Here is a 12,632-nt window from a genome sequence, read left to right as displayed (position 1 = left end):
TGAAGCGGGCGCGGCCGTTGCGCGGCGGTGCCGGCTCTGGGCTTTGTGTCCGCGGCCATGAGGGACACTCTGCAGCTCCAGGAAGCCTTTCAGCTGGCGCAGAAGCCTCGCCAGAACCAGGCGAAGCTCGTCGTGTCTCTGAAGAACACCTACGCTCAGGTATGAAGCGGGCGCGGCCGTTGCGCGGCGGTGCCGGCTCTGGGCTTTGTGTCCGCGGCCATGAGGGACACTCTGCAGCTCCAGGAAGCCTTTCAGCTGGCGCAGAAGCCTCGCCAGAACCAGGCGAAGCTCGTCGTGTCTCTGAAGAACACCTACGCTCAGGTACTGCCGCCGCGCGGAGGCTGCTTCGCTCTGGGCGGCGCGGTGGGGACGGGGCCTCCGGGCTCGGGAGAACCTCGAGATTGAACACAAATTCTGCCCCAAACCTACTCTGTTTTTCCCAAAAAAGGAGGGCAGGGTTGTTGTGTAAGCTGTCTGCCGCCGCTGTGGCTGTGGAACAGCCAGGCAGGGGTGATGGACGGAGCCTCCGTGCTCGGGAGAACCTCGAGATTGAACACAAATTCTGCCCCAAACCTACTCTGTTTTTCCCAAAAAAGGAGGGCAGGGTTGTTGTGTAAGCTGTCTGCCGCCGCTGTGGCTGTGGAACAGCCAGGCAGGGGTGATGCTGCTGGGAGGTGTTGGGTGCGACGCGGAGCAGTGGTGGGCGCGGGTGTCGATCTGGCGTTCTGAAACCTGTCAGCAGGGAAAGCTGAACTCTGGAGCTCGCCTTAATCTGCTGCAGAGCTCAGCTCAGGATTTGTGCCTGCCCTGGGGTTAAAGCAAAGTGCTCAGTGGAGTGTGCCCTGGCTGTTGTGAGGAATTCAAATGGAAGCTGTCAGTTATAAGCCCATTTATTTTGTTTTTCCATGGTACAGCTCTTGAAAAGTGAACCAGGTAAGTTACCTTTTGTTGTCATTTAATTGTTCTATATTTTCCCCAGGTAGTTATCTTTTGTTGTCATTTAATTGTTCTATTTTTTCCCAGGTATTTACTTTTTGCTGTCATTTAATTGTTCTATTTTATCCCCAGGTAGTTATCTTTTGTTGTAATTTCATTTTTCTATTATTTGGTTGTTTTTTTTCTTTTTCTCCCAGCTGGAGGATAAAGAGGAGTTCCATGAAAAGTTCATCCATTTCCTCAAGTATGCTATGGTAGTCTACAGACGGGAACCAGCTGTGGAGCAAGTGATCGATTTCGTGGCTAAGTTTGTTACTGAGAACAAACATGGTAGTGAGGAGGAAGAAGAAGAAAATTTACTTCTGAGTTATGTGTTTAAATTTCTGCTGGAGGTACAGCAACACTTTTTATCACATGTTCACCATAACAAATGGGAACTTATTGAAGTGGAGAGGATTTGGTGGAGATGATACTTACAAACTAGAACTGAAAAAGTGGAAGCAAGGCACAGCTAGTGCTTTATGAGTAACACCAGCCCAAAAAAAAACCCATTACACCCCACACAATAACCCAACAAGCTAGGCCTTTGAGATAATGTGAACTGTGCTCCTTTGTCTGTCAGATGTGTTGCTATGGCTTTTACTGTAAGTGCATTTCTAAGTGTGAAGTTGTGGAAATTGATTTATACTGTTTCTTTGATAATGAGAAATAGTGAGAAACAGTGCTCTTGTGAGACCTTCCCCTGGAATACTGTGTGCAGTTCTGGTGTCCTCAACAGAAGAAGGATGTGGAACTGTTGGAACAAGTCCAGAGGAGGTCAGGAAGTTGCTAAGAGGCCTGGAGCATCTCCCCTGTGAAGACAGGCTGAGGTAGCTGTGGCTGTTCAGCCTGGAGAAGGCTGCATGGAGACCTCATAGCAACTTTTCAATATCTGAAGGGCCTACAAGGAGCTGGAGGGGGACTCTGTTAGGAACTACAGTGATAGGACAAGGGGTAATGGGTTCACACCGTAGGAGGGAAAGTCTAGGTTGGATATTAGAAAAAAGTTTTTTACTATAAGGGTGTGAGACATTGGAACAGGTTGCCCAGGGATGTGGTGGCTGCCCCAACCCTAGCAATGTTCAAGGCCAGGATGAGCAACCTGCTCTAGTGGGGAGGTGTCCCAGGGCATAGGGGGTTGGGACTAGATGGTCTGTAAGGTCCATTCCAACCCCTAAATTCTATGATTCTATGATAACATCTTCCATACAAGTAGAGGTTGTCATGTGTTATTCCTTTCTGCTTACTGCAAGGACTGCATGGAAAGGTCAAGAGTTCCTATAGCATGAACACACAAACAGAATTACGTTTACTTAAACTAGACTTTTGTCATGGGAAGATTATGGATCAGACCAAGAGCACTAGTCATCATTGCTCAAGTCTTCTTTCTTCTAATGTTTTATGGAGGAAGAGCAGTAAGTTAGCTAATGCAGTGCAGGCTGCACAGAGTGGTGAGCCTGCTGCTTCCCCTGTGACTGATACAGGCAATGGGCCATTGTTGTTTTCCACATTTTTGATCTTATTAAAAAGTTACACAGGCACAGCTTTTGAGATATGGAAGTGCATGTTTCATTTACTCCATGGAATATTAGCTGCTTACGTGTGCATGTTAATAGTTGGAATGTTAATGTTGGAAATGAGAAAAATGTGATTATAAGAAGTCTTGTTATTTTCTCTCCCCAAGTCTCACAATGCAAACAGCCATGTAGTCAGGTTTCGAGCATGTCAGCTTCTTAACAAGATTTTGGGAAACATGCCTGAGGATGCCCAGATTGATGATGACCTCTTTGATAAAATCAATGAAGCTATGCTGACTAGACTTAAAGATAAATTTTCCAGTGTGAGGATTCAGGCTGTCTTGGCCCTGTCAAGACTTCAGGATCCTACGGATGTAAACTGCCCTGTTGTTACTAGTAAGTAGTATTGGACTTTTTCTTTTGTTTAGGAATATTTGTTGATTTTTGCATTACTTTAAAGCATTTTTAAACTTATTTTTAAGCACTGAGCAAATGAATCTTAGTGTTCTTGTAATCCATTTGTAAACTGTGGAACTTTTTGCCAGAGGAAGTTGTAGGTGCAAGAGTTGTGTATGTTTAAGGGGGAAAAGACACAACTGCTTGAAAGAGAGATCTGGTAGACAATCATAATGGGCTGAGGCTGCTCTGTGCACTGACTGTAGCAGGATGCTGAGAACAATGTGTTGCCAACTGGGGTGGAGATAGGATACATGGTTATTCAAATCTTGCCCTCTAAGGACTCTTGTGGTGTTAATTGAATTGAATTAGTCCAAAAACTCTTAGACTAAAGATAATTATAGACAAACTGTATTTTGTCTCAAATGACAGCTTTCTGTAAGAGATCAGCATCTCTGCAAGACAAGTGTCTTGATGCTGTTTGTGGACTTCTTTGTGTACTATATGATCCTTGACTAAACTTCTGCTTCCCTTACCTCAAGATGGACAGTGTAGGTCTGTACCAGCATGGCTGTTATGTAAATTGTGCCCCAATTAAACTTTTCGTATTGTGTTTTTTGAAGAATGAGTTGAGGGTTTCTGTTGTTAAGGTTCCTTCTTTTGAAATTTTATTTTCTAAGTGTTCATAAGTTGCTCATTTAGAAGTACATAAATTTCATGGCTAAACATTGTCTCACAGAGCAAGTAGATGAATTTATGTATGCTCTGATGAAATGAATTTTGTAGTTCCTTTTAATTTTGAACAAGGGTCAAGAATATAACAAAAAAGCATTTTGTGAGATTTACTATATGAGTTTTGGTAGGCTTAATGGAGACTGCAGTTTTCTATTTACAGGAAAATTTGAGGATCTGCCTCAAAGGTAATAAGGATGTAGAACTCATGAATAGAGGGCTAAAGGAGCCAACATCTGGAACCTTTTGGGTTTTGCCCAGTAAATGACAAAATGGTTATTTATGGTTGGGATCTAGAGTAGCAGTTCGTAGAGTTGTTAACTGAAGTTCCTACTTATGATTGCAAACATTATTTTTGTTGTTGAATTTCTTTTGAGATCATAGCTCAGCTTGCAACTGCCATAAAATTTTGGGGTTGTGACCCCTAACTGTGCTGGTTTGAAAAGCAAACCGGTGAGAGACTCTGAGTCACAAGTACAATTTAATATGAACAACACAACAAAACAACACAAATGCAACAGTAAAAAAAACCTAAAACTGACAAGAGTCAGAAAATAACCTGACAGAGTCAGAAAGTAACCTGACACCCTGTCAGTCAGGGTGTAGCAGTAGTCCGATTAAATGGTGGCTGCAGACCTCCTGGAGTGATGGGTTTGTTGGAGCAGTGATCCCGCAGATCCTGCTCTCTCCCGAAGGTCCAAGCAGCAGCTCTTGTCCTCTGGGAATCCAGCAGGCAAAGGGCTCCCTGTGCTGGTCCAAACCCCAGTTTATATCCCTGTGAGCATGTTTGGCTCCCCACCCCTGGGGTGAGTCACCTCACCATGGGACAAGTCGATAAGGATCACTGGGAGGATGTGTCCTGCGTGGGTCCTTGACAGCCCGTTAATCAGAGACAGCCCCCTGAGGGAGCCATCAGGATTGCCCTGAGGGAGGGACAAGGTGATAACGATCACTGCCCCACCTGCTTTAACAGCTTGTGGAGATGATAATAGAATACATACCGTGGATACCCTCCCCCCTGCAACGCAGGACACAAACTGTTTCCTAAATTTGTATCAGCTCTGCAGAGACAGGAGAGAGGTTTTAATAATAGCTGTTGGGGGTTTTTTGTTTGGTTGGTTTTGTTTGTTTGGGTTTTTGTTTGGGGTTTTTTTTGTTGTTGTTAGTATTTTCTGTTTTTCTATAATGTCTCAAACTGTTACCAAAACATTATTGTGACTGTTTCATTTTCAGTTTACAACACATTGCTGGAAAATGATTTAAACTCAGAAGTCAGACGTGCAGTGCTGTCGTGTATTGCTCCATCAGCAAGGACTTTGCCAGTAATCGTGGGTCGCATTATGGATGTAAAGGAAGGTGTCAGGAAGTTGGCATATGGGGTAAATTGGATCACTTAACATTAATTGCAAAGACTGACTTGGGAAAAAGGCTTTAAATGGTTTCTTATATTTCTCTGGTTAAACACTAAGGACAGTAAATTTATTTGCACTGGCCAGAATTTTGAGGGGGAGTGACTGAATATAAGTTTTCAAGTTAAAACCCCTGAAATTAACTGCACAACTTGCTGGATAGAAATTGCTTTTGTGATAGAACTTGTCCCTCCAGGATCAGACAGTAAAAGTATAAATTTTGTATGCAAGCTGTTGTTTTCTACTTATGTGTTTTCTGAGGTTTATGAAGAAAATTTTGTTCCCTGCTATTTCATAATAGATAATTAAGTCAAGATAGGATCACAGCAGTAGCAGTGTAAAAATTGCATGTTTTTGGTATTTCAGTTTGGAGAAGTCATGTCTGTTACTGATGTTTACACGTAGGGAGGTAAGGGCAGGAGCGTATGCTAACCTGTCTCTTTGTTATGCAGGCATTGCAGGCAAGATCTTCAAACAAAACGTTCAGGTTTTTTCACACAGAACCATCTTCTGCTTTTTCTTAACTTAAATTCTCTTTTTTAACTGAATCTGAATCAGTAGTCTTTAAGAAAAGAACATGCTTCCATAATTTATTGTAGGTATTCATTGCCCTTGGTGCTTTAAACTGAGAGGATAGTTTTCATATGCAGGTGAGGCATTCAAGCAGAGCTGATGAGCTTCTAAGCTTATGTGTTACCTTTAGTCTTTATTTTACATTTTCTTCATCCTGCATGAGGATCTGCAGGTTAATGTATTGATACAGTGCTAATGGTATAGGTATCACAGGCTTTTATTGATTTAGGATTTCTGTGGATGGATAAAAGTGGGAGTGTAAAACCTCAGGTAGTTAATGGATTCAGTTGTTACCATTTGTAGAAGTGTATTTTAATGTCTTAACTCTTTTTAAGGTTTTGGCAGAAAAAGTTCACATAAGAGCTCTGTCAATAGCACAGAGAGTAAAATTGCTGCAACAAGGACTTAATGACAGATCTGGTAAGAGACAATCTCCTTCAATATCTTAATACACATGTTTAAGAGACAATACTTTGATGTGTTGAGGATGGTTTATGTGGAAGCTGTGATGGCAGTAATAAGGAGCTCAAAGTAATGAGGTACCAGGAAATGTTTAAGCACAAGATATCTGCTTGCTGCTTTGGTTTTCCTGTCCACTTAGAGTGGACAAACCAGAAAGAACTTCCAAAAAATCTGAAAGCCACTGGGCTCTAAAATAGGATGAAATGTTATTAAAAGTAAAACCAGTAATGTAATTAAACACAGAAGTAGAAACATGTAGTTATTTAATTTGGTGTATTTGGAAACGTTTAATTATAGATATTTTTGTAACTAATAAATATATTAAAGAATTGAAATGTGAACATTAATATTAGTGTCAAAATGTTTCCTATGTGCTTACAGAGAGAAATCTTCTCAGCTGGTTAGTTTTTTGTTTAACTACTTTGAATTATCTTTTAATGAATCCTTGCTTGACCCTTATGCATTTCATCATGGAGCAGCTTTATTCTTTTCAATGTCTTGTGTACTGTATCACTTTATATAAAGAGCCATTCAGAATGTACCCATAATTGTGTGTGGTGTTGTTGCCAAAAGATCAAAAGCCCAAATGCATCTGAGCGAGACAGTCTTGGCCTGTCTGCATAGAACACTGGGGTTTTTTTCTCCTTTTTTCAGCAGTAGCAATTGTATATATGAATTTCACAATAAAAGCTGCCAACTTGATCAAGGGCTAATGTGTAATCTGTATACTTTGTTTGGAAAGTCTGTACTAAGCCCTGTTGAATTTTACTCTGAGACTTTTCCTTGCTTAGTGATGTGCTGCTTGGGCATTGTGAGAATTAGGGTCTATGTGGATATTCACTTAGGGACCAAGATTAAAATACTGTGTTCATTGCTAAGTAGAGCTCTTTGAAGTGTGTTATGCATACATGTGTTTTTTATTGATCTACCTTTCCTTTTGGCTGGTGGGGATCATCTTGGCATGTTCTTGACAGGAAAGGAAGAGAGAATCGGCTGTGTGCTTTCTTACGCTGTGTGGCAGGGGCAGAGTGGGAGCTTCAGACCAAGTTTGTTAGAGAAGCTCTCCACAAATACTCAGGCTTTGACATCCCTGGTTTTGGTCCATATTTTTCCTGTAGATTTGCCAATTGCAGGGTGTCCCAGGGAGTAGTACTGACTGTGTTCCTCCTCTGACCTCCATGAGGTCCTTCAGACACCTCAGTTCTAATTATAGGTCTCGTTTTTACTTCTGTAACCTCTTCCACTTTAGGAGCTAGAGGTCCAATTGTTTCATCAAAGTCCCATTCTTCCTCATCAGTGTTCTCATCAGGGCTTTCCCAAATATCACCATCCCAATCCTCAGGGGATACTATTAATTTTCACATTTTTCTAACATCCAGAGGATTGGGGGCTTTTAATAGAGTCAATTCTAATTTTTCTTCCATGGTTTTTGTCTTTCCCTTGGATTCTGTTAATTGTTGTTTTAATCAGTCATTTTGATATTGTAAAGACAGCTCTACATGTTTTCTTTCCCTTCTCTGAGATTATTAATTTCTTTTATAATTTCTTCTCTCCACTGCCATGCAGCCTTTAAGCATAATCCACATACATGACAGGTAGTACTTTTCCTCATGACACCGTATAGGACTACACTTAAAAAGTTGGGTTTTTTCTTTTAAGGTAGCATTAAGTTCAACTGTATAATAACTTTTCTTTCTTTTTCTGTAGAAAAATGATTTGTGAAGTATTTTTTGACCTTTGCTGTTTTAAAGTGTTTAAATTCCTGTGTTATCAGGTGCTGTTAAGGAGGTAGTGAAGAAGCTACTTCAAGCCTGGTTACGATACACTGAAGGAGATCTTTTAGAGTTGCTTCATCGACTTGATATAGAAAACTGCCCAGAAGTGGCCTTCCCAGTGCTAAATGCATTGTTTTCATTATCCCCACTTCATGACATTGTTCAGAACTGTAAAAGCCTTGACAGCAGGTATGCAGGGCACTTTTCACTTCCAAAAGCTGAATATTTTGTATAAGAATGTAAAATTAAGGTTATATTTAAATGGGGAGCGGAGTAACTATTAGCTGTGGTAAAACTGCTATTGTAGTGTAAGCTGTGTTGCCTCCCTGGTGTTTGGATATGCTCTCTTCTTTCTTAAGAGATCTGTATTCACCAGCTGAAAATGATTGTACCAGATAAGGAAGAGGGGAAAAAGAAATGTCTTCAACTTCTTGTTTCCAGAATGCCTCCAAAATCATTCTCTTAAATCCTAAAAGCAGACAGTAAATTAGTTGGTTAAACAGGCTTTTATGAGACTAACAGCTTAAATTGTTTTATGTTCTGTACAGTTTACCACAAAGGCAGTGTTCTAGTTTATGCTCACGACTGACTTCCTCTCTTCTTTTAACATGGGGTACTGAAAAGCTCCTTTTTTTCCTATTATTTTTCCTTTTCAGTAATACTTCTGGTCTTTCTTGTACATTTCCTATTACTCTTTGACTTCTATGTTTTTTTGCTGAGCTAGAGACAGCACAGTTTGGGGCTGGATCAGTTATCCATGAACTGTTTGGGGAATCAATCAGAATGGAATTACTGGGCTTATGTGCCAGTCTTGTTTTGGAGGTATTTTACTTGTTTTAAGAGCTTGGCAGAGTTTGGTGTATTAGTTGTCTTTTCCTAAATTAGTGTTTTGTAGAATTTGACTGAGTTCCTAAGCCTTGAAGAAGATATTATGATGAATATTAAGATCCATCAAGTAAAAATGAAGAGGGGAAGAAAATTAGAAATTGAAGCTGAGGGGGCAATTGCTGAGGGGGAGAGGAAGGTGTGAGAAGAAACAGCTTGAGTTAATTGAGGCAATGAGAATGGAATGATTTTGAACAGTAGTAGGAGTCTGATCTCAGATAATAAAATTAAATGACTAATTGTCACTGATTAAGAAGTGATAGCAAAGATTCTGTGTTTTTGGGGGGGAAATGCATAATATCATATGAAGTGTCTTGCAGTCTAGTAGTAGCATGTCAGATGGTTTGGAATCAGTAGATGCTCTATGCATTGTACTCCAAAGCTATAGACGTGGGCCTGTCTGGCTGTAAAATTATCAGTAATGGTGAAATAACTTTCTTACAGCCTCTGGAAATGTGCCAGTATCTTAAGAGGTTCAAAAGAGAACTTTATATAGTTATGAGCTTCTCAGTCTGTCTTTGATGCTGCACAAATTGAGGCTTCCACTCTGAAAGACTGGGCTGAGAATTTTTTTTTAGAAATAAATCTTTTAGACTAAATGACATTTTTAGGAGTTAAATTATTCAGCTTGTAATGAGCTTATTTGATTTATGTTTCTGACTACAACTTGAGTGATGTAGTATCAATATGATGAATGGTTAGATTTTTGAAGTCTGTAGTTTCTGTTTGTTAAATTTACTTTTAAATAAAGACCTCTCAGATTAATGAGAAGCTGTCAAATGGTCAGTCTTATCTACGTGTTGCTCAGGTTTGTTTTGGTTTTTTTGTATGTGGGGGACCTAAAACAAAACCAAAATTGTTGTTAGTTTGCAACTAGAATGGGATTCAAGAGAGTGAAAAGTACTGCTGCAGTGAAAAGAGAGAAAACTTCTGTTTTGAGGTCGAATTAATGCACAACTTAATGTTCTGGTTGTGAAAATGAAGATGAATTGCCATGCTTGGCAATTGGCAGTTGGATTACTTCTTGCACTTGACATACTGTGATCACTACTCATATATTATATGAAGGTCTTGTGCTAAGAACAGAATAAACAATGACCAGACAGAAGTTAAAAAATATTTGAATGCAATTGTTGCATTTCTGCAGATTCATGAAGTTCAGTTTTCCATCATTTCCAATAATGATGATTCACAGAGTGAAAGTACCTGGGTGATTGCCCTGGGAGGGTTGAAGGGCTGAGCAGAATCCTTCTGCATAGACATGAACTGCCTTGATTTAAAATATTGAGAAGTGCAGCATAGTGAGAGGCTTTGAGGGCTCTATGTCCTCACGAGAGAGAGAGAGAGAGAGAGAGTGTTATTTTTGTCAATATTAAAGTATTTCTTTGGGAAATACCTTTGGCAGTATTGTATTTTCATCCTAGGAATTAATAATGATTTCTAACTTTTTAATATTTCTGTGCATTTGTTCTCTTTGACACAAGTTTATTTATGTCTTTGTTCGATTTTGTTTAGAAAACTGATTCCATTGGAAGACTTAACAGCTGAGAATGTGTTACATTGGAGATGTCTCTGTGAATATCTGAAATCAAAAGGTGAAGAAGGTGAAGAGCTACTGGAACAGATATTACCAGATCCACCTGTATATGCAGATTACTTATTAAGGTACATTACATTTCAAAATAAGTCTCTTACCACTAAAGCAGACTTGTGGGTTTTTTTTTAAAGTAGAGAATATTTCTTTTATTCAACTGTTCAGGACTCCTAAAAGTTGTACTTGAACTGTGATTTTTTTTTTTTGTTTTGTTTTGTTTTGTTAATTTTTTCCCCTTTTTTATTAAATTTTTTTTTTGGGTGAGGATTTACTTGTTTTAAACAACCTGCAAACAGCTAATTTAAAACCAGTTTTTGGAATGTCCTTTTTTCTGAGTGACCAGCCAAATGGACTGATAGATCACAAGCATATAATTCTGTCATTTAAGATGAGAAGTTGTTGCTCTGTAATACACAGCTAACCTTTGTGTGCCTGTTGTTATCGAGGTTGCTGTGAGTTTGCAAAAAGCCTGCAGAAAGGTTTTAGAGCTTGCAGAAACTGGTATTGTTTTCATTGTTGTAATTTGTGATAATAAAGTAAGATTTGGGTGCTGTCCCCAAGAGAAGTAATTTTGAAAGTGACGCCTCATTCCCTTTTCTTTTGCCTGCTTCCCAAAAAGTTATGTTTGAAGGCAGAGACAAAGCTGCTAAATGAGCCAATTACAGAAGATTTTGTTTGTGGGGGAGAGGGAGGAGGGGCAGAATTGAATGAAACACTAGCTGTGTGCAAGGTTTTTGTTCTAACTTTGAAGAAATGCTGAAAATCTAAAAATGACAGGCTGTTGCTGAAAAGTATCTGCAAGGCTGTGGTAGAAAAAAAGCATCTTTTTCACTGCTCATATCAATATTTGAATTGTATTTTATTATATTCTGTTCAGTATTGGATTTTGTACATGATATGTTTCACTCCAGGTTTTCTGAGCATTCATACTCTCATTGGTAGATAAAATTCTGATAAAAGAAGAGTGACTAGAAAAATAAAGAAATGCAGCAAGCTGATTACACTTGCCATGTTATATTGCTGAGTGTATCTGACAATAGATTCTTGTCCTCCTGTGGTGACATGTTTGATCAGATAAAGAATTTAAAATCGACTCTACACTTCCATGCTTTTCTTGTATTTTGTCTTGTAGGCAAGATAACACTTCTGAACTTGTAAAAAAAATTGCATAGTACCTAAATATGCAGAAAAATAATACAAAAAATGGTGCATTATCCATTCATTCCTAAGATGCTGCCTTTATGCAGGGTACAGAACTGAAACATGTGTAAAGCTTAACTTGTCATTTTATGTTTCTTACTGTTTTATCTTCTCAAACAAAAGGAGTTTTTAAAATGAAGTGCATTATTTTTAAACTGTACATTATTTGGGATGAATGACTTCCTGCAAATATTAATCTCTGAAAAGGAGAACACAAACATTAATCTTTAAGCTTTGCAACTAACACAACTACTTGTATATACAGGACAAGGAAGTGGTGGGATTTTTTGGTGGGGGGGAGTCTTTGGCTCTTTGGTTCTGTTTGGTTTGGGGTGGCTGTTTTTGTTTTTAACAGTCCAACAATGATTCAGAATGTAATTATATCTGTACTGTTTGGATTCAGTTACATTCAAAATATGCCAGTTCTCAGTGAAGAAGAAAAAGAAGACTTTAATTGTTTTGAGAACCTGATGACAAAGGAATTTATAGGCCAGCAACTGATAAGTATCATAGGCTGCATGGATACTGCGGAAGAGGGAGGAAGGTAAACTTAAATGTAAAATCTGTGTTAAGATTATGACACTCATGCATGACAGGCATAAAACCTCTGCTGGGAAAATAATCTGATCACACAGCCAAAATACTGTTCTAATGCTAGCTGGAAAAGCCCCCACAGTCCTCTAATGGAATTGTTCCCAAAAGTGTGCCAAATATTGTCTGCTGAATTCTATAGAGAAGTAAACTTGAATACAGATACAGCATTGTTTGGTGAGAAGAAGTTTGGTTGTTTTCATAAATCTTCTTGAGATTATAAAGTTACAAGACTTTATTTGGAGCATAGTATGTTAGAAAAGCATAAAAGGGATTGCTTCACAACAGACAATTTGTAGCTGGTAGTCTGTTTGTTTCTTATGCTTTTAAGCCCAGTCTGCTGTGGCCTAAAAGGTTACAAATATTTTCTTGGACTGTGTCAACTGAGTCATTCCTATAATTTGAACAACCTTTTGGTGTGAAGTAAGGAGAGTGAATAAATGTGGAAATTCATACCATCACAGCCATTGAGTGAGCAATTGCAGTTATGATAGCAGAAATAAAAGAGCAAGTTCATATATAA

At 39.1% G+C, this 12,632-nt stretch overlaps 1 protein-coding gene across 1 annotated transcript; it reads left to right on the top strand.

Annotated features, from left to right (window-relative positions):
* Positions 1 to 219: 219 nt before the first annotated feature.
* Positions 220 to 12,062, top strand: LOC103797535 (condensin complex subunit 3-like; the record flags this gene model as incomplete). Its single annotated transcript, XM_009069754.1, has 8 exons — positions 220 to 321; positions 1,134 to 1,328; positions 2,660 to 2,888; positions 4,854 to 4,999; positions 5,938 to 6,022; positions 7,839 to 8,028; positions 10,240 to 10,389; positions 11,922 to 12,062. Coding segments are annotated over exons 1-8 (1,238 nt in total), but the record flags the coding sequence as incomplete, so codon positions are not given.
* Between the last annotated feature and the right edge of the window lie 570 nt (positions 12,063 to 12,632).

This window comes from Acanthisitta chloris, unplaced genomic scaffold (genome assembly GCF_000695815.1).
Source record: "Acanthisitta chloris isolate BGI_N310 unplaced genomic scaffold, ASM69581v1 scaffold25242, whole genome shotgun sequence".
NCBI lineage: Eukaryota > Metazoa > Chordata > Aves > Passeriformes > Acanthisittidae > Acanthisitta > Acanthisitta chloris.
Note: the sequence above shows the minus strand (reverse complement) of the source record. Positions and strands in the feature narration are given on the sequence as shown.